The 20,972-nt window shown below is 42.4% G+C and overlaps 1 protein-coding gene across 4 annotated transcripts in view; it reads left to right on the forward strand.

Annotated features, from left to right (window-relative positions):
* VWC2 (von Willebrand factor C domain containing 2) overlaps positions 1-20,972 on the forward strand; it is a 57,063-nt gene that overhangs the window by 35,612 nt on the left and 479 nt on the right. The window contains exon 4 of one of the 4 annotated variants that reach the window (XM_080578959.1): positions 139-20,968. The exons of the other annotated variants lie outside the window; for them this stretch is intronic. Coding sequence (XP_080435085.1) covers positions 139-197 — 59 coding nt within the window. The 3' untranslated portion in view covers positions 198-20,968. Of the gene's footprint in view, positions 1-138; positions 20,969-20,972 lie in introns of those variants that run through there. 4 annotated transcript variants of the gene reach the window in all.

The raw sequence follows: 20,972 nt of genomic DNA on the forward strand, positions 1-20,972 counted from the left end.
CAAAGTCACTGCATGTTTGCTTTTCTAGTTTGTGCAGTCAGTGTATCACTGGCGACATCTGGCAGGGTTAACAGATGATTCAGCAGACTAACACTGTTCAAGCAGTGCTTGTTGGTTTTTGTTTCTGTTCTTTTACAGATTTCTTAAGAACTATAAGGAAAGTGCCTCAATATCTGAGTGGTCTTCTTGGATCTTAAAATATCTGCCCAACTTGCACCTGTCCTTCGAGATTGTTCAGATACAGCATGTCCTTCACCAGTTTTGGACAAGTGTTTTGACATCCAAAAAAACCATGGTATATCTGTGTAAATCCCTGAGATAGTCAATAATTGTTCACTAATAATTATTCACTAATAATTCACAGCAAGAATTGCACTGTGTATGCAGATCTGGGCAATTTACGGAAGAATATTCCACAAAGATATGTCCTGTGGTGACATTAGCAGAAATTTGCATTTTCTGTAGCTTGCGTTTTAATGTCTTGCACGTCTGTTTGGAAAAATGGTTGTGTGATCCACTTCAAACAGGTCTCTTCTTTATTTCTTGACACAAAGACTTCCCTGCACCTGTGGGCTGGTAGTAACCAAAGTACAACAAAACTGAAGTGATGCTATGGTATTCAACCTTCATCTCGGTGACATCTTGTGGCACCAAGTCCCCTTGTGGCAAGTAGAAGAGCGTGAGACCTAGGGATGCTGGCTTTCAGTAAAAGCTTTTTCCACGGCAAGGACCTTCACTGTGTACTTTGCTTTGTGTGCGTGTGTTGTGAGAGCACGATCCAGCACAGAGCCATGATTCAGGAAATTACAAGCTAGCACCTTGAGAAGATCTGCGAGTACCTGCTGTGCCTGCAGAGCACGCTTTCTGCCTTTTGCCTTCTTCTGGAAGCGACTGGACGGCTTCCATGCTTTGAGCAAGACGGACAAAACTCATACAGCCAAGAGCAGTCCTTGAGGTGCTTTTAAAATGTGCTTTTCAGACATGTTTAATTACACATCCAGCTGAGTAAAACTTTCCTCAAGTTTTAAAAGTCCCTGGCCTGTACTTTGACTCATGCAGCTTAAGGGAGGTGACATTATTTCAGTCATGCTAGTGTTTCTCTTCTAATCCTCCAGACAGTCTTTCCTCTTTTAATCCTTTGAGCAGACATATTTTCAAAGGACTTCTTTTTGTTTGTAGTCAACCGCTAGAACTGCCTGGCATCTGTGCCTATTCGCATCATCAGAGCAAGCAGGAACTGAAAATCAAATGCCACTGTGGTTCAGCATGTCCAGAGATGATGTCCTGAGTGATTACTGTATTTTCCTCTAAATTCCCATCCACTTTTGTAGAAGCTAGTGCTAATGTAGTTTCTACTGCAAACCTCTGATGGGGAGAGGGGAATGATTTTTGGGGAAAAAAAATCAGAAAAGTTTGTTTCTGTGATAAATTGTTCTAATAATAAAGGTAGAGCCTCAGAGGTTTAACAGCTCGAAATGTGTAAGTGCTAGTGAGACAAACATCCCAGTCCACACACATACATGATAAAAAGTTGTCAACTGTAGATCCTAGAAGAATTTTTTGCAACTCATGTCTGCATCTGCTGTGGATAGAGCTGAGGTGAATCAGCCTGTGAGCTTCTCTGGCTTCTGCAGGTGGTCCGAAGTGTCTGAAAGCTTGATTCTGAGACTTTACAGGCTCTTGGTACCCAAAGCTCATCCCCCGCCTTTCTTCTGTTTTCTTAAGGAAATACTTAAATTCTAGCTCACGTTTTTAATCATAAGTTATAAACTAACCGTTCCCTTCCCAGTTTCTGTGGGCTGCAGCTTTGCAACAATGGTTGATATTCACTCTTTGCTCCTAGAGGTAACTGATAGTGAAGTCTCATCTCAAGCCCTTACCAAAAAAAAAAATCATCCTGGTGCTACTGCCTCACTTTCAGAAGCTATTGCAGACTTCTTTGCAATCATCTAGTTTTTGCTAAAAGTTGTGGAGCTACTCAACACAGAGCATCCATAGTTCTCTTAGCCGGCCACTGCGGGAAGCTCCCCGTTGCTGTGTGCACTTGGTTTACCTCAGACTGGTTCTGCCTCCGTCCAGCCCACAGCAGTTGTTCCTATTTTGCAGACTTCAGGCATAAAGCTGATGTCCCTGGTCTAACTCATACAAACCCATGGTGAAGGAAAGGAGTCAGTTTTGCTCACGTATCTAGCTCCTCTGCTTGCACATCATTGCTTTTTACAGTAAAAGCAATGGCTTGGCTGCACAAACCTTCATTCTTTAAATCTCTGAAATGGAAATAGTCTGAAAACCTGGGTTGTTTTTTTTGTTTGTTTGTTTGTTTTTGTTTTTATTAGAGAACTTTCCAAATCTTTCACCAGATCAGTAAAGCTTTTGCAAACCAAAAATCAGAAAAATATCCAGGCAGGTTCTTCCTAGCTATAAGAGCTTGCTAATAAGTACGTCCTGAAGTATTTCTCTGCACAGGAGAGCAATCCTTATCACACATTCAGACAGCTTTGTGACAGTTCTGAAAGACCTTTGCAGCATGTGGCAGTTTGGGATATTGGCAAAGGAAACACAGGTAAAGTGCATCCTGTCATTGCTAGAGAAGAGTTACCAGAAAAAGTAATCTTCTCATCCCCTGATCATATTGGAAGGAAAGAGAGCCTCTGTTGCATCCTGCAGCTGCATTAGGAAAGGCCCTCCAAACAGCAAGAGGGTTCCCTGTCCAGATTCACATGGGCAAAGTTTGTTCTTACTCGAGTTCATCCTTCAGTGTTCTTTGTGCTCACACACATCCTGCAGTCTGAGGTGTATTAAATTTATACCGAAAGAAACTTGATGTACTTCTTTTAGAAGATTGCACATATCTGAAAGATGTTTTACAATCTGCTTGGTCAATCAGTTGTGCAAGTATACCATTACTCTATAAGAATGAATTAGGAAAACATCCAAAATATTTTAAAATCATAGATCAGCAGTGACCAAATGCCCGTAATTAATTACGGTGTTTTTTGTTCAGTGTCGTTTTGTCTGGGAGAATAGATTGGAGTCCTCCTCAGTTGGTTAAACTCAGTTGGCTGAACTTGTTTGGAGTTAATATTTTAGTTTATACGAGTGTGTCCACATGTGCATGGATATAGCAGTTCCCAGCAGCACAACATCAACATTTTGGTTTGGAAGTTGCATGTATAGTCTTAGGAAATCCATGGGGAACCTTCAGATTGTTTAGAAAAGTCACTCCAAAGACAGCAAAAATATGAGCAAAAATGTGAAGGGTCACAAGACACTTAGTGCCTAAACTAGTTGAGCTCATTCTGGAAAACTGTAATAACTACAGGCAAAAAGTCAACAAGCAAGGGACACCAGCAACTATGAAGTTACATAGTATGTTGGATAGAGAAAAAATATATATTTTTTAAAGATATTCAGTTGGGTAATCCTTTAAAACAAAATGACAAAAAAAACGGCATGAAGAAATGCCGAATTATTCCAGGGCTATCGAATGTCTAGCCCGAATTGGAAACATGGAAATTTCAAGAACCGAAAGGTTTTGTGGAAAAAAAAAAACAGTACATAATATATACTGTGTGTTTTTCTAGATTTCCAGTAATAGAATTCTAATACGACAATTTGTTTTGTGCTGGAGGAAAAAAAAAATAAAAAAAAACAAAAGAGAAAGACACTTCCATGTTTTACATATTGCTGTTGGAAAGTACCAAAGTGGCAGCAGTGTTTCTGAGTCTGCATTAAACATACACGGATATGTTAGGGACAGCTAAAACTTTGGAACTAGCATTTTTATCAATATCCTGCAGGAGTCCGGGAGATGTGTAAGTGAATTCATGCAATATGCACTCCTCTGATGAAAAAATGCAGCACCCATGGTGAGATAGCAGATTTCCTAGCTAAGACACAGTACCTCTGAAATTGGTTTGCTGCTTGGTATGCTTGCATACAAGATGGTATTTCTTGTATGCGTGTGGTGGGCAGGGAATTTATGTAGCCAGAAAAATAATGCAGGTAAAATAAAATGTATGCACGGGGTGACACTGAGGACTGTGATGCATATAGACCTGGGTCTGTTTTGCAAACCACAAAGGAAGTGGATTTGAGAAAACTCACTTAGATGTGAGGTGTTCCTGCCCTAATATCTGGAGGAAGAAAGGGCGTTCTTCAGTTTGTTTGATTTATATTATATGAACTTCTTTGAAATGTCTGTAATGCCCTGGGCTGGGTTTGGGAGCATGCAGACATGCGGGTTTCGGCGTGGGAGCCTTGCTGCTCGTGCTCCTGGCAGGTCATACAGCCCAGGCTCCAAGCCTTGATGGGCTGGGTGTCCCAAAGGGGGTTGGGCGAGACCCCCCCCGGGAAGGTCAACCTTTTGTCTCCCCAAGCCTGTGCAACAGTAACTCCACAGGAAAATGCAGCACTTGTTTTGCTGTGCTGACTGCATTCAGGATGATTTTCTAATGGGAACACGTGGCTTTGCTCTATTTCCTAGATGCAGTATCCCAGGTATTTTCTTCATCATTAAAGGAAAGGGCTTGTTGGAAAGTTCTTTCATATCTTGAGCATATGGAAAAGTTATTTGTGTTTCAAACTGATACCCCATAGTTCTGTTGTTTAATTTCTTCACTCATTCATTTTTCCACAATTTCTTTTAGCATTCCCATTCCTCCTCCTGCCACATGGCCAAGGTGCATACTCTTCTCTCTAAATCTAGATGGTTGAATATCCTGCACAATCTTCTTGCAATTTGGCTATCCTTTTGTGGATCTCACATTTGAAATCCAAACACAGGGCAGAGGAGCATCTTAAACCTAGACTTACACTTGAGGGAAGACTCCTTGATGTATTTTACTCCTTGCTGTAATTTGCCAGAACTGATATAAATACCCATAAACACCAGGGGTGAGGTGGGGAGCCTCTCTTAAAATCTATTTAATAAAAAACAAACAATTAGGAAACCTAGGCTTAGTAAGTCTGTCCATAATGGGAGATGAATGTTGTGAAATGTGGGTAGGCAGGCTAGTTGTTTCCCTTAGACATTTTTTCTCACTTTTTAACCGCTTGGAAGTGGAATCTGACTTCTCACCAGAATCCTTTGTTAGAAATGTTCTTTTAAAAGCAACGTCTTGTGCAGGAAGAACTTGTGATAGATGAGCTATTGCGAAAAAATAAGTGGCTGAGTGTGGCTTTTAAAAGTTCCACTTTGAAAAGAAATGAAGGCTGAGAAAAGGAAGTACCAAAGAAATAAAAAAACAGTTTTCCTGCTGCCTTCCATTGTATCTGACATTTTATCCTGTTTTAGGAGTTTGCCTCTTTCTGACAGTATCTGCACTCAGTCATTACTTGTCAACATAGTTTTATTTAGCATGAATAAATAAGACATAATTAGCTAAAATATGGGTCTTGTAATTACAGGTGTAGAGTTGTTTTATTTATTAAGGCTTTCTGCCCAGGGAAAATGACACAACGTGCCAGGAAGACTTAAAGTCTGGAATCTAAATCTATCAATTTGATTATTTAACTGTGGTTAGGGTATTTTCATTTTGTTGCAGTATCCTTTGACAAGTCTAGTGTTTACAGCATTAGCTGAAGATGAAGATGCATTTAAGAGTAGCTTTTATGGCAGGCATTTTGAAGAGCAGTTGCTTCTGTTTGCATACAATTCCCTCAGAGAATCTTATCTTTCCAACTGGATTATTTAGTCTTGCTGATGGTATGGTTTTACCTGGAGCAGTGTTCCTAATACAGTAGAAATCAACACACTCACGCTTCAGGGAAGGCTGCTTGATGTATTTTACTCCTTGATGTAATTTCCCAAGAACTATACAAATTCTAAGTTTCCATTCCAAAGTGCTTTAGCTTGTTTTAAAGCATTTAAGTGATCTTGTTTACAGCGTTATAGCCAGGGCTTCCTTTAAAAATTATTCTTTTTGTTTTTTTTTTGTGATTGCAATTTAGAAACAAAATGATGCCTTGTTAGCCTGTAAAATAATAATAGAGGAAACATTATTTCCACTTGCACGTTAGACAGCAAGCATATATTGAATGCTTGTTAGAAATCGGCTGGTGTCTCTACACTGCAATTTTAAGGAAAACTCACTTTCTTCTAAAGGACATAGGCGATTTTCCCTTTTTCATAGTAAAAGGGGAGAAACGTATTAAAAATCATTGGTATTCTTGTGCTTAAGAAAGTGTACAGATCCTCAAAATATAAATTCATAGAACTCTGGCTAATCTTACAGCGTGTAAGTCCTGAGATATGGTTTGAAATCCTTGGCTAGAAGGCATTGTAAAGGAGAAAATCCTTATTATCGAGAACTTCGGTTGCTCATCCTCTGAATATCACCTCTGCTGTCTCTCACATTGTAAGAGCTAGTCTAGCTCGATGAAATTATTAGGTGAAGGCTCAAAGGAAGCAAAGGGCTGTAGGTGCCTTTTCATACAAAGCACGATGAAACTGTGGAACTCATTGCCACAGTTTCCTGTGACAGCCAAGAGCCTGCACAGATTTAAAAAATAGAGAAATTCATGCAAAGAAAATCTAAGGAAAATGTAAGGATCCTGTGGGTCAAAACATTCTTGTGTTGATTCCTGGGGTACTCAGTGTCTCCATCAGTGACCCAGTAAAAGGGAGCATGCAGCTGATTTCCAGCATTTTAGTTGGAGCTAAGCCCTTTTGGATAGTCACATGGAGCTGGCTAACAAGAAGTGACTGAAAAGGCTTCCTTTTGGAAAGGAAACAGAAGGGAAATATAATGAAAGTCCCTAGAGTCACGGAGTCTGTGAGGAAGCTCAAGTCCTAGCCATTATTTGCCAGATCCCACAGCACTGCAACCGGTGGCTTTTTAGTGTTTGGTGGGTAGAGATACCTCTGCAACTCCATCTCTGCAGAGCCACCTTCCTGTTACAGAGAGTTACCACGTGTGGGTGTGTTTGTATTGTTCATGGTAGAGCCCTGAGTCTTCTTAGAGTCTTCTGACTGTAGTCATCCTTTGTTTCCTTCATCTCTAATGTGACAGAATTCATTTATGTTTTAACTTTTCCTCACTGTTTAATTAGATTTGTTACTTCACGATTTAATGGACGTGTCAAATAATTAGCCTTTAGTATTTGGACTGCGGAGCAAACTCCTAAATGCTCCGATAGATAGAAAATTGTTGATTGTAATTATTATGATTAATTTCCAAATTAGGATTGGGGCTCTGATATGCAAGGTCCTGTGCAAAAAATAAAAAATAAAAATGCAAGAAACAGCCTCAGACTTGAGGAGTTTACAATGCAATAAGCAAGAAAAGGTAAAAAGAAAAAGGGAAGGAAATCAGAAGATACCATATGACTCTTAAATTGTTTGGTACTTGCAGGCTGAATCATTTTTCCTCCAGTCTTCATGCATTTGCTGATGAAATGAGATTCCCCTTAAAAATCCTCCTGTCCTGACCACTTCTCAATTCTCTCTCAAAAACATATCCAAAGCTTTCATTTTGCAAAGATTTCTTATCAAACAGATTTTCATGCAATGTAATACACAGATTTCAGTGGCACATGCATACGTTGAAAAGTTGGAATAAAGAATTAGAGAAGAAATTACTGATCCATTAATGTTTGCAGACTTTCAAGTACATATTGGGCTACTAAAGCTTCTTGTATCAAGTGCAAAGGGAATATTTACAAGCTAAGTTCCTGAGCAAGACAGGGATAAATCACATGGTGCAAAAGGGAATGAGTCAGAGGAGCTGGTTGTTTATTCCTCTTGGACTGATATTTATTCTCCCTGCAGTAGGACATTCCTTCTCCAGAAAGCATTCCTTTTCCATATCTCAGAATCTCACGTATTTTACAACACTTTGATCCGCTCTGTAATTAAGAGCTCCAGCTTTTAATTTAGTTTTGCCTTCTAGGGGGGTTATGTAAACTAATAACTTGTATTCCACACGAGCTTCGCTGGTTTTCCTTCTGATTGCACTGTGTATGCTACAGGTGAGAAGTAATCGTTTTTATTACCACCGAGTAGAAGAATACCCTAAAGACAAATAGGGTGGCTAACATTATAATCATAAATTGAGCTCTTAATTGTTGTTTGTGGGATTTTTAGGAGTAATAGCTTCGGTAGAAAAGTAAAATGTAATTTCTAGTTTTGCCACTTCCATTTTATTTACTACTCTTTTTCTAGTGCACTAATCAGAGTTTTATGAAAATCAGTTCAAAGAGTCTTGGGAATCATTTACGATTTCCTAAGGCTCTGGTTTTGCCTAGAAGAAAACAAACATAGCTTTCAGATAAACATAAAAGCACCAGCTGTTTTTCCTCCAGAATTTTTACATCCATAATACTTGCCTTTAGAGATAATTTTACAAGAAGAAACATATAATATGTGGAAATATTTAAGAATAGGTTTACAGTAATTCTGTTACTGTAAATACAAAGACTAGCTTTCATGCCTCAGTAACTGCTCCTGAGGTCTGATGAGCTGGGGGAAAAAAAAGAAGAGAAATCTTGGAAGCAGACCAGCTTGACCCTATGCCAGCTTGACCATCTTTGGGGTCCATTGCCTAGAAGCCAGTTTGTTTTTGCCAGGACAGTTTTCTGGACTATCACTTCAATAAAAGGCCTGATCTGATTTGTTATTTTTTCCAGAGCATCTTTGCTGGAGCTTGCTGACTACTCCTGTAAACAGTAGCTTCAGTAATACTCGTAATGCCAGCTCATGGCTTAGTGCTAGGACATATAAATGGTTCAGCCACTGACAGGGAGTACCCTGTTTCTTACCACTTAGAGGAAAAGACAGCTTTGCAACCTTCATATCTGAATTTCTGCTGCTTATATTGTGAGCTTGCATTTACTAAATGAGCCCTGATTTCTTTTGAAGGTATGTTTGTGTCCTGCTGTTGACTGGTCTGCACTGTTGCCTCTCTCTAGCCAAGCAGCCCTCCCTGAGATGTTAGGGTTGATGGCTAAATATGCAAACTAGATTCATTGATATCTCTTAAAAAGTTGCAGTGGGAATGTTGATGGTAACTTTTGGTTTAACATCATCATCTTCAGTTTCCTTCACTTGACCCAGATTAAATGTATTCATGTACACACAAATGTGGCTACTCCAAAGGGATTCACTCCTTTGCTGTTTCCTTCCCAGTTTCAGACACCTGTATAATGGAGAGAAAAAGTATGCACTAATGATGGGAGAAGAGAGCTGCAATATCAAATTGCGGTCTTAACTTTGCAGCACATGGAAGAATCACTGCTGAACTCAGACACCAAAAATGAAGAAGTTGAGCAATATTATGTAGAAGAATTCTTTTGGGTAGTGCACAACCTTTTATGTCTGCCCCTGTGAATGACATGCAATTTCTGTGCTGCAGCACTTCTCTAAGATGAAAGGGTTTGTATAACTCACAGAGACAATCTTTGCATTTAACAAAACCGGTTCCTGAATCTTTCATAATTCATGTCTCTCACTTCAAATCACCTGTCTTTCCATCTCCACAAAGAGACGATCTCTTAATATCATTTTACCAGTCATCCTGCCTGCTTCCCTGCCTTTTTCCTTACTGCTTGCACTCCCACTAATTTGGTTTCTTCCAACACCAGTGGATTCTGACTGTTTTACCTTTGCAGTGAATCATCCTTATATCTTCTGGTTTCCCCCTCTTCCTATGCCAAAGCATCCCCTTTGGGTAGTTATTGATTCACGAATTGTGTAAGGGTGATACGAATAGAAACAGGAGAAAATTAACTTGTGTAAGACAGTGATGGATTTCTAAACATCCACCACTGGATTAAGTTGCAGTTTAATATGTTTAGATTAATTTAGCAATTGGTTGCATTTCTAAGTAGCTGTCTTGAGACATGGTCCTAAGTTAAGAGAAGTCTTGTCAGGAATGGGGCCTTAAATTTGCAGCACTGAATTGCTGACAGTTTCTGATTGACAGAATAATAGCTATTATTTGGTGCACCCCTTCCTGTCCTTCAGAGGAGGTTTAGGTTGGACAGTAGGAAGAATTTCTTCACAGAGAGGGTGGTCAAGCATTGGAGCTGGCTGCCCGGGGAAGTGGTGGAGTCCCCATGCCTGGAGGTATTTAAGAGACGTGTGGATGTGGCACTAAGGGAAGAAAGAAAATGATTCGAGCCCATGTCAGAAATTGAAGGCTGATACACGAGGAGCAGCTCTGTGTGCCAGGGAAGGGGACAAGCTGTGGACCAGATTGGCGAACCGCCATGGCAGCACCCGCCGGTGGCCTGAGGCTGCGGGCAGCCATTTTACCCCTGCTGTGGCACGCTGGCTGGCACCACAGTCTGCGGGCATGGCTGGTGTGTGGGATGGTCACCCCTGAGGGGATGGAGGGCGAGGTGGCACACACAGCTCCCCTGAGCTGGCCTAGCAAGGCTGTGAGCCGCGGGGTGGGCAGGCTGAGCTGCCACCTGTCCGGATGAAGCCATCACTGCTTCTCTCCATGTCTGAAGGCTGTGAGATGAGTGTCCCTCTGGAGTCACCTCTTCCTTTCCTTCGGCACACAGAGGGACAGGGGATGGCTGCCTTGGACTAGATCCCTCAATTTTAGGAAGCTAAAGCTGGGTGCCAAGCCGCATAGAGCCAGGCTGTCCAGCAGGGGGGATCCACGCCAGGCTTCCCCCAGGTTGCATCCTGGCCTCCTGTGGATGCAGAGCTGCTCAGGGGCACCCCTGGAAAGGAGGGTGCCCTTTCAGAGCATCGTGTTTGTTCGGTCCATGGTATTTTCTCTTCATCTTCCTGAGCGGGTACAAAATACAGTCTTTCCGAAGTAAACTGTCTTAGCGCTGTGTTTCATAACCACCAGGGGAAAATCATTAAAGTGGAAGAAAAGGTAGAATTATTGATTTAGCAGCATGGAAGCGTAGCATAACTTCTCCTTTGCTCATAAAAATACTGTGTTTTTTCTCAGCTGTGAAGTAATTTAGGTAGGTGCATCTTAAATTTCCCAAAGAATCTTTTCTTGGGAAAACCTAACATCTCTGTTAGTTACAGATACACATAATGTTGGCATCAAGTTAAAATGACCCACAATTACAACTGTACACCTTGAAAATTATCACAACTAAAGACAGTGGTAATTCACTAGGACTGGCGAGTAAACAGGTTCTTCATTTTCCATTCTGAATCCCATGCACTAGAACTGTTTTTCCAGTAGATTTTTGTTTGAGAAATACGGCTTTTTATTTCAGTGAATGAAGCTAAAAATGCATGGCAAAGGATGTTGTTAGAATCCATTATGTTTTAAATTGATGTATGACTTGCCAACAACTGTAAATATTTTTTTGGCATAGATCCATGTTGCTTCTCTCCCTGTAATAAAGGGTATTCTTTTTATCTATTCTTAGGAGGCAGATTTTTGGAAATACTGTAAATGAGAAAACTGGAAGTGGGAGAAAAAGTGGTCATCCTTCAGTATATATTAAAGGAAGCCTTTTGTGAAACTGTTTTGTTATGCTTTAAATAAATTTTAGTCTACTTTGCTTTAGGACAGTTTTACACCAGTGCCTTCTCTTTGCTTAAACTCATTCACTGCCTCCTGCACCACCTACTAGGAAAATTATGTAGTGTTAGCATTAATGTTACAGCTCTTGTCTCAAGAAGGCGGTGGCAGAGGCAGAGAAGGCTGGTGGATGTCTGTCTGGAGTAAGACACGATGGGGAAATGCATGGTGGGCAGGGCCAGAATGTGTTTAGGAGTGTTTGTGGAGCACAGAAGTAGAGTAACTGGGTCACGGAGAGAAGCTGCTGAGGGAAATACTGACAATGACTGAGATTACAGGTGCTTGAGGGGGTGATGAGTAAAGTACAATGGTGTCCTGAGTGGGGAGGTTTGGGTGGTAGAAGGTGACTGTGTTGTTTCGGCAGGGAATCTGTTGTGCAACTCCTGCTCCAGTCACACAGGCGTCTTTTCAAAGAGATCATCAGGGGCTAAAACAGTGCTTCATCATACAAGTGTCCACAACTGAGCGATGACATGCGTGTGCTGGAGTCAGTCTCAAAAGGGCTCTCACCTTTTGACATGCAACTCAAAGGAAATTGTTTAAGTGCGCACAACTCCATACATATATTCTAGAAACTGCCACAGGACAAGTCTCTGGGTATGAAGTTGACACTTCTGATGCTTCAGACCATTTATTTCTGTTATTACACAAACTTTATTCCCTTTAAGAATCTGAACTTCTAATCCCTGTGTCTACAGCTAACCAAGTTTTGCACAGCTTGTCTGTGTGAGGTTACACCGCGAGTGGCGTCTGTGACACCAAACTGCTGGTCCTCTGGTACAGCTGCCTTTTTCTGGTTTAGTCTGTGTCACTTCAGTAGATTAACTGGAGACAGCCACCTCTGGGGAAACCGGACGAGGGACTAGAAATCTGTATGTGGAGACAAGCCCCCTAAAAAAAAAAAAAAAAAAAAAAAGTAACAAAAAAAGGCAAACCAAACCCTTATAAAACACCTCATTTTGCAAGAGGACTAGGTGATTGGGCAAATTGACACAATCTGCTGTGACAGTCTTTCTGGAATTGAATACTCCAGACTCAGTATTTAGATGTAAATACTTCTCAGTAAGGAAAAACAACCTCAGATTTAACATTCAGGGTGTTTACTCTAAAGTAGGATTAAAAAACGTCTGACTCTTGACCAATAAAGTTTTGGTTTTGCTTTGATTAAATAATTCCTTGAAGCAATCAGTAGCCATTGGTCATCCTTGTGTACATATTCTTACTCTTCAGTGGTTTATAGTGACTGGAAAAATACACTGATTTATATTCCACTTGATTGCCAAAGCAGCGTTACACTGTACTTCACTTCCATTTTAGCTTTCGATTTAGTTGTAGTCTTTGGGGATTTTTCCGTAATAATTCTCAAGCGCCCATTAGCATTCTGTATTTAGTACATTTGTCAGGATGCCTGCAGTCCTGCGCCTTACCAGCTGGTCACTGTACACCTCTCGGTGACCTGACGAACCAGGCTGGTAGACTGTACGGCGAGCAGTGCTGCAGAGGTTTGTCTAATTAAAAGTGCTTTTAGTTCCAGCGTTTGCAACAGCGTTAAATTACTGGCCTGTAGCACACGCTTTTGGAAGTGCAAAGCCTATTTCAATCTGCATAATAGTTTTTTAGGATAACTTGCTCAGGATCTCTTGACAACGGCATTTCACACGGCTCTCTGAGTCTGAGGAACAGGCTGACGTGTCCCAGCGAGGCTGGCAAGGTTTGGCTGTGCAGCAGGGTGCACGGTCTTTCATCAGACCCCTGAACCTCACCAAGTCACTGGGGTGAAGGAACAGGTGAGATGGGGAAGGATTTGCCCCGTTAACACCACTGCTCCCAGCAGCCCCGAGCCTTTCCGTGTCAAAAGCATCAGTCATGCGTTTTCCCAGCACGCCTCTGATTTTCTCATCGCCTGGGTGGTGACTGAGTTGCAAGAAAGCTGAGAGCAAAATTGATATGCTGCTTGCTGGCTTCTAAGCGTTGATATAATTTGCTGTGAGACAGACACAATGTTCAGCTCATGTCTAATTGGCGCTGGTGTTGGGTGGAACACAATATCCCTTTACAAGCCGTAGGACTTCTGAAAATCATTGTAACCAGAGTGTTAAAGTCCTTCCATATTTTCTCTGATAAAGGAAGTTGTTTGATGTAGTTTATTTTTGTGGCACTCAAACCCCCTATTTAATTGGGCCCTTTTATGCTCTGAGGCTTTCTGTTTGCCTCGTGCAGTATTTGATTGCGGAGTGTTCGATGTGCCTGAGCTGCTTTTTGTTCCGTACACAAAAAGCCGATATCTAAATTCCCTTTCTCTGAATACACATGAAGATCCACGGGGACGGCACTGTTGTCAGGATTATGGACTGTTCCCTTCCTGCAAGCCATTTCTGTCTGTGCAAGAGTAATTGCACAGCCCTGTTCGCGGCAGCATTTTGCATTTTGCTTCCGTAGGTGCTAATGTCACTGCAAAGGGCAAGGCAGTGGAGAATCGGACTTGGGAAGGGTCGCTGGTGGAAAGGATTGTCCCAGCGGCTGTGATTGCTGTGTTTCATGATCTGTTGAATTTTTGGGCACTTCTCCCATTTCTAGGATTGGAGCCGGACCAAAGCATGATTCAGTAGTGCTCAGACATATGATAAATTAAAAAGTAAACCAACAGAACGTGATCATATGCAGGGCTTGTGAGTCTCATAAGCAGAATATTAAAACCTAGCTCTAAACAAGATCGTAGCTTTTTTGCCTTCTGTATTAAACCGCCTGCACACAGACTGCAGCAAGTGCCCTGGCTGTGTTACCCCTTTTGTGGCAGGAGTGCCACTGAGGACACGGTCAGCCCGTTTTGTTACACAAGAACTTCATTCAGCTTCTTCTGGCTGTCCCCTTTCCGCAGATGCTGTTGCACCCACCCTTCTAAATTATGTGGCAAAATGCTGTTTTTAATTGTTTTGCCTTTGGCAGATTTTCTTGCAATCTGTCAGTTCCCTGTGCATCTAACAAAACATGACCCTAGAAAAGGGAGGGGGGTTATTATTCTTAAAAGCACAAAGGCTCTGTCTAGCGTGAACAAAACACTGCTTTTATGAAAGATAGCACATTATTCCCTGTCGCAGCTAGGTAAAATTGCAAATGGATGAATACCTTTATTTTTATTCTCCCTGTCATACATACACACTTACTGGGAGTCTATTAAGATATTTGCCATGGTTCTCTGGCTGTCTGTATCTTAAGGCGCTGATAAGCCACAAGAAACAGTTCATGGTTCTTCGGGGTCCCAAATTGCTCTTAAAATTGGGTCTACCCGAATCCTTCTTCTGTAATTGAAAACTCTCTTTTGGATTTGGTTCAGTAGCGTCCAAAGGTACCGAGGCAAGTAAAAGGTTGCGCTGGACTGGGAGCCGTCAGCACGCTGACAGCAGCAGGGGTGATGAACTTATTTTTGCCAGGGAATGAGAGGCACCGTCCACAGACTGCTTTTGCCAGCTGCTTTTTGTGCTTTATCTTCCAAGCTGACGTTTCGCGGGAGATAGAGGCATTATATATATCCACACAAGAGGGAAACAAAATCAAGTCGGGGAGATACGGACCCTTTAGAAGAGATTAGAGCTTGGAAGGGCACAAAGTACGTGCAGATACCGTCTGCAGAGGAGGCGATTAGATGTGAGAGGGATGAGGGAGAGAACGCCGGCACTTCAAAACCGGGCTGCTTCAGCACACTGCCGTGGATGGAGCAGCCGGGTTTTGGGGTGCTGCACTGTGCTGGCACGCCTTGAAACCCGGCTGGAATAGCAGTGGGAGGCAGTCAAGTATTACTGCTGGAAAATGAAAGTTTTCCGTAACACAGAAAGGCAACAGGACAATTTCTCTGAAAATAATGAAGCATTTGTTTCTAGAAGTTTTATGTCTGATGTAAAACTGATAGTTTAATTAAAATACCAGCTCAACTTTGTCATCAGTTGATGGGATGATCAGGGAGATGGGAACAGAACAGGGAGTACCTCTGGGACTGTAAAAGCCCATGGTGCTTCTGCCACTCGCTTGGGGTGGGCAGGGCTGGTCCTCAGAGCCCAAAAATAATGCAGGGGAACTGGCAGAGGGCTAGGGGAAGTCAGCAGGGGCGGCAGGGGGCAGGACTGGCCTCCTTGGTCTGCAGGCCTGCTGGTGGGACGGGTGGGAAGCCTGACGGAGGTCTACAAGGTGAGGAGTGGCACAGCGGGCTGGGGATGGCTGTCATTGCCTCTCCCACTGTGTCAATTTGGGGAACCAAAACCCAGGTAGCTGGCAGAAAGCATCAGGCAGTAAAAGAAAACTGTCTTACCCCGTGCGCAAGAGCTGTGGGCCTCCTTGCTACCGAGTGCAGTAGAAGGCTTTACAGTTTCACCAGGATTTTGGAGAGGCTGATCACAAAAAAGTCCAGTAATGACTACGAAGCACAGAGCAGCCTTTTACAAAGTCTCTGATTCAAAGAACTAGAAGCTGGGCGTGTATTTTAGGAGCTGTGTTTGCTCTGTTCCCATGTACTGCCCTGCGCATCTTTTGGCTGCTGCGGTGTGGGTGAACCTCTGATCTCTCACAGCACAGCTATTTCTTCTGTGATGTTGTGGTTCTCAAGACTTCCCGGGCAAAGTGTAGGATCTGCCTTTTCATGTTGTAACTGTGGGAAATCTCTCCGTGAAATGTGAAAAAACAAACATACAAAAAAAAAAAATATATAGAAATAGTCACTAAGCTAAATGTTGAGGTTATGTCCCTTACAAAGTGCTCTAATCCCACAGTGATGAATGTAATATAACTATCAGGTCTTCTATCAGATATCTTAAAAGTGACCTATTTGACTGCTGCAAGGAGCTATTAAAAGGGCAGCTATTAGGGAGTTTAGTAAAAAACCTGAGCCCAGAGCAGTCTTACATCAAACTGTTACATTGCAGAGGTTGTCACTGCACTTCTAATTGGCTAAAATTTGCCATGACTTATTCTCCAGGCAAACACATTAACTTGCAGTTGAACAGATTCCTTTGTCCATAATTTGGTTTAATGCCCAATGAAAACAGTTGATTAAAATGTGATTTACCGAGTCACTGTATCTGACTTGTATTTTTGAACTAATAGGAAGATGGGCCTATGCAAAAGCAGGGGCAGGCTGCAGAGGGGCTAGGCACAGCTCTGCAGAGTACGGCTGTGCTTTTGTGGAAGGAGAGGAGGAGGAGGAGGAGAAGCCTCCGACAGTCTCTTGCAAGGTTGTCAAGGTTACAGGTACTGTTGCTTCTGTAGGTGAGTGGCTTGGGCATTCTCTGTTGATAATTTGGATCGGCTGTTTTCTTCTGAGATAACAGAATTTGCATTTTAATTAAATTGTTGCATTTATCAACACTGAAGCGTAGAACACAAGTCACTGGAAGCTTGTCACAGTATCGGCATAAGGACTTTGGGAAAAAAAAAAAAAAACAAGACTCACAGTTGTTGCATTTACCCCCCTAATATTTTTGAACTTTTTAAAATATTTAAGAGATGAGAATCCGTTTACAAATAAACTCTTGGTGCGTTCACCACCGAATAGGCTCGCTCTCCTAGCTGCTTCGATCCCAATACAAACGTTGCTTTGGAAGCTAGGATTCGCCGTGTCAAGCAGGGGAAACCCAGAGCCTCATTCCAATCTGGTGCTCAGTGTGATAACGGAGGATTTGCACTGAACCCGCTGCTTCAAGGCATCGCTGAAGCAGCAGCAGTTATGCCTTAGCCCTAGGAAAGAAATCTCTGTTGATACCAGCGTGGTGTAGCTCGAGCAGAGCCTGACAGCGCCAGGATATACTTTAGGAAAACAAATGATGTCGTGGTAGATTTCAAACTGTGCTTGGAATTGGTACAATATGTCATATTGAATTTTCTGCCAGATTTAAGAGTGATGCGGCAAGATCTTAATCTACTGCGAAGATGTGCGGCACCACTGACTTCCTCAGAGCTGTATACGCATATGCAGCTGGGGATGTGGCCCGGGAGCTTTATACTATAGATCAAATGATCTCTAATAAGCTGCCGCTGCACGGAAGGAGGACCAGATGCGAAATTCGGGCCGAGAGGTGGTACCAAGGACCAGCTCAGAAAGCAGGCAGCCCGCTTTGTAGACTAGGGAGGAGAATCACTCTTCACTGCCCTTCCACCCCTAACATCTAGTCAGAAAATCCACTGCTGCTTTGGCATTAGAGCAGCCCCCCTTTACTTCGAAATGCTTTTCATGTGCTAAGTGAGATAATTTTGTAGACTAAAACTCACAAAATGTCTTGCCCTTTGTGATGGGAAGCTGTAACTCTTGCTAAATCAATATAAACTGCCCAGTTTTAAGTAAAGCAGAAGTTTCGGCAAATGCCATGCCTTCGGGGCAGCTTATCCACTTGGATAAGAGTTTGGAGAAGACACCTGCTTCTGTCTCTTCTGTCTCTCCCTCCTAAAGGAGAGTGAGCAAATGGCACTTTTTGGTCTAAAACTAGCCCTCTTGTGCGCACTCTGCCTCCTCATCCCACTGCCTGCTTAAAATCTTCAATTTCTCAGCTTCCCCACAGTCCTCTTAGGCAGATGGAGAATGGCATCGTTAGCTGCTTCATTGACGTTGTCCCTCTGACTGGCAGCTCCTGCCTGGCCCTGCTGACTTTCCCAGGACGGAGTCAGGGAAGAGCTGAGGCAGGCACTGGAACAGCTGGGGCAGAAGAAGAAGTCTTCGGGTTTGGAGGAATGGTACAAGGAGAGCTGTGGAATTCTGTTTCAGTGTTTGGGCACTATGTTGTACTGGCATTATGTGCATGGTGTTGCTGTAACACGGTTGGTTCAGCCTCTTCGTTGATGCCCTTTTCTGTAACGTTAACCACAACATCATGCATGCACAATATTGCAAAGAAAGAGATGAGGCAAGGATGCCAGTTGACTATTGCCAATCTGAGCACTAGACAGGATTTGCAGGTACAGTAATGATGGGTGCAAGTGAAGAACCAGAAAATTGCCAGTTTTCTGTAGAATAGTTGCATGAGACTAAAAAAATCCAGTTTGCTGGATTTAATGTACTTTGTTGCTGTCGTTTGGCTTTGTAGGGTCCCCTTCTCAAGTAGGTAGTTATTGCCCTTCTGTACATTTCCGAACACATTTCCCAACACATATTAAATAGTTTAGCAGTTTAGGGCTAACTTGTTTTATTTTTACATTTAATAACTTTTTGATTTAGGAAAGACTGTCACACACAGCATTAAAGTACTGCTAGTAGTGAGTGGAGGCATTTGCATTCTGAATCCTCGTGAATTATATTACGTGTGTTGCACAGTTTTTACTTCATTCCCTGTCTGATTTTTATAACCAAGTATAGCCTGTAACATTTACTTTCCCAGAATGAAATAAATCCTGCACATGGCATTGACATCACTTACGTTCCTCTTGTGCCTTTTAAATAGTGTTTAAATTTCAAGCGGTCTTGTAGGTCTCGGACAAATTCTCCATGGAAAATGGATTCCACTTTTAGTGTTTTAACTCTTTGTGCTGTACAGCTTTGTCCACCAGGAGGCTATTGCAGGCCAGTTTGCAAAACACTCAGGTATCTTTTTCTAACGGGAGGGCGAACCCATCTACAGATGGAAGAAAGCTCATTATGCACAAGAAGGTACCGTAGTTAGCTGAAACAGCATTATATAGATTAGATTAGAGTAAGATTAGAGTAGGATCTCATTAAACTCCACTGAGGACAGTGTAGTTAATTAATAGTTCTGCTTTACCTCAGTTGAAGGATTCGGCACCTCCTGGTGCGCAGAGGGGCCCAGACATGTGTCTTTCCCCCTGCCCTGCTGAAGTCCTCCTCCCTGTTTTGTCCAGCCCAGTGACGCTTTGCACGGGCAGACTGAGGGGCCACAAACAGAAAAGCACCACAGTAAGGTTAAGGGAGTAAAGCAGGTAACTTTACCTGAGATGTGCTGTGTTGAAATCTGTATTTGCTATCCGTTCTGCTTCCAAAACCTCGAACAGATGAAAAGCCACCCAAAATTACAGGACAAGCCGCATGTTAGAGGTATTCCTCAACATTCAGTTCTAAAACAAAATGCTGCCTTAAATATTCAGAGAATTCTTGGGTACAACCAGGCGAACCAAACTTCTGCAAGCCATACAGGTCTCTTCCGCAGAGGGGTAACTCTTCAGTACGGAAGGGCCTTCGCTGCTGTCAGTTCGCATCTGTCTCTCAGGCAGCTTCGTCAGTGCACAAACACGCCATCTGATCCGAAGAGAAAACTATTAAAATTGATTTGTGAGCTGTGTAGTTTCTGCTTTAAAATGTGCAGCTTGCACCTACCTTTGGTTTTCAGAGAAAACACTTAAAAACAAAAAAGCTTTAGAAGCTGCAACCACGCTGTTTGGCTTAGTTCTGACAGCAGATCCCTGGCAGCGGAAGGCTGAACCTCATCTATGATTTATTTACTAGCGTGGCAAGCAGCTAGACAGTTGACAGGCTTTTGGCACACCCATATTCTGTCAAGAGTTTCAGCTGTATCACATCAGTATACGCTAGCCCATGCTGCGTGTCCTGTCCTGGTGGTTGGTGGTGCCAAAGTGCTGCTAGATAGCCAGGCTCTGCCCAAGCCTGATCTGTATTTGGGGAACAGCAGGACCAGTTCCTCTGAGAACATGCATGGATACGAGGCAATTTATGGGGTTTAGTTATGCTTTACAAGCGTGTGTTGATATTCAAGGCAGAAATACTTTTTTTTTAGGAGAACTGTAGGTAATACAGCATGTGCAGCCGTCAGCAGCGATGTGAGGATGTCACCTTTTGAAGGAATCAGATTTGTCTTGTGAACACTGTGCTGGTGGCTTGTTCTCCCTCCTGGTCCTTGGAAATGAAGTTATTTTGGTGTACCATGAAAATAAGTGTTTGTAGACTTGCTGACTTATATAAAATGAATGCTTCATTTTATACCTGAAAAGAGACTTTATTCAGAAGAGGCTGGAGCTATTCAGTTCTGGTGGAAAAAAAGCCAATTTTCTCATGAAATGGAAAATAAACTAATCTGATACTTTGACTACTACATGAAATGCAATGTATGTTTTGAATGGGGAAAAAGTAATAACATTTATAATCCACTCCCTAATAGCCTACAGTAGCACTACTTCATTGTTGACAGCCAGATTTTTCTCTTGCTTAAACCTGTATTCAGCTATCTGGCCAGTCTGTGCCCAGGTGCTGTCATAGATGGGTGTTTTGTACAAGGGATTTATTGCACCTTCACTTGCAGAATGCAGGACAGCCCGTGCTGAAAACCAGAGGAAAATCAGAATGTAGCCAACTCAGAAGGCAGGGTTTCCTTATTCGCTGTGCACGATGCTCACGTTTGTTTAAGGTGTCCAGTGTTACTGACTTTGTGTTAAGATTTTCAGGACTTGAGACAAACTAAACTGGGCTGGATTTGCTGGATTGCAGTATGCTATGGGCATCACATAATAAACTCTTTCCTTTTT

Source organism: Anser brachyrhynchus (genome assembly GCF_964034855.1).
Source record: "Anser brachyrhynchus genome assembly, chromosome: 2".
NCBI classification, from domain to species: domain Eukaryota; kingdom Metazoa; phylum Chordata; class Aves; order Anseriformes; family Anatidae; genus Anser; species Anser brachyrhynchus.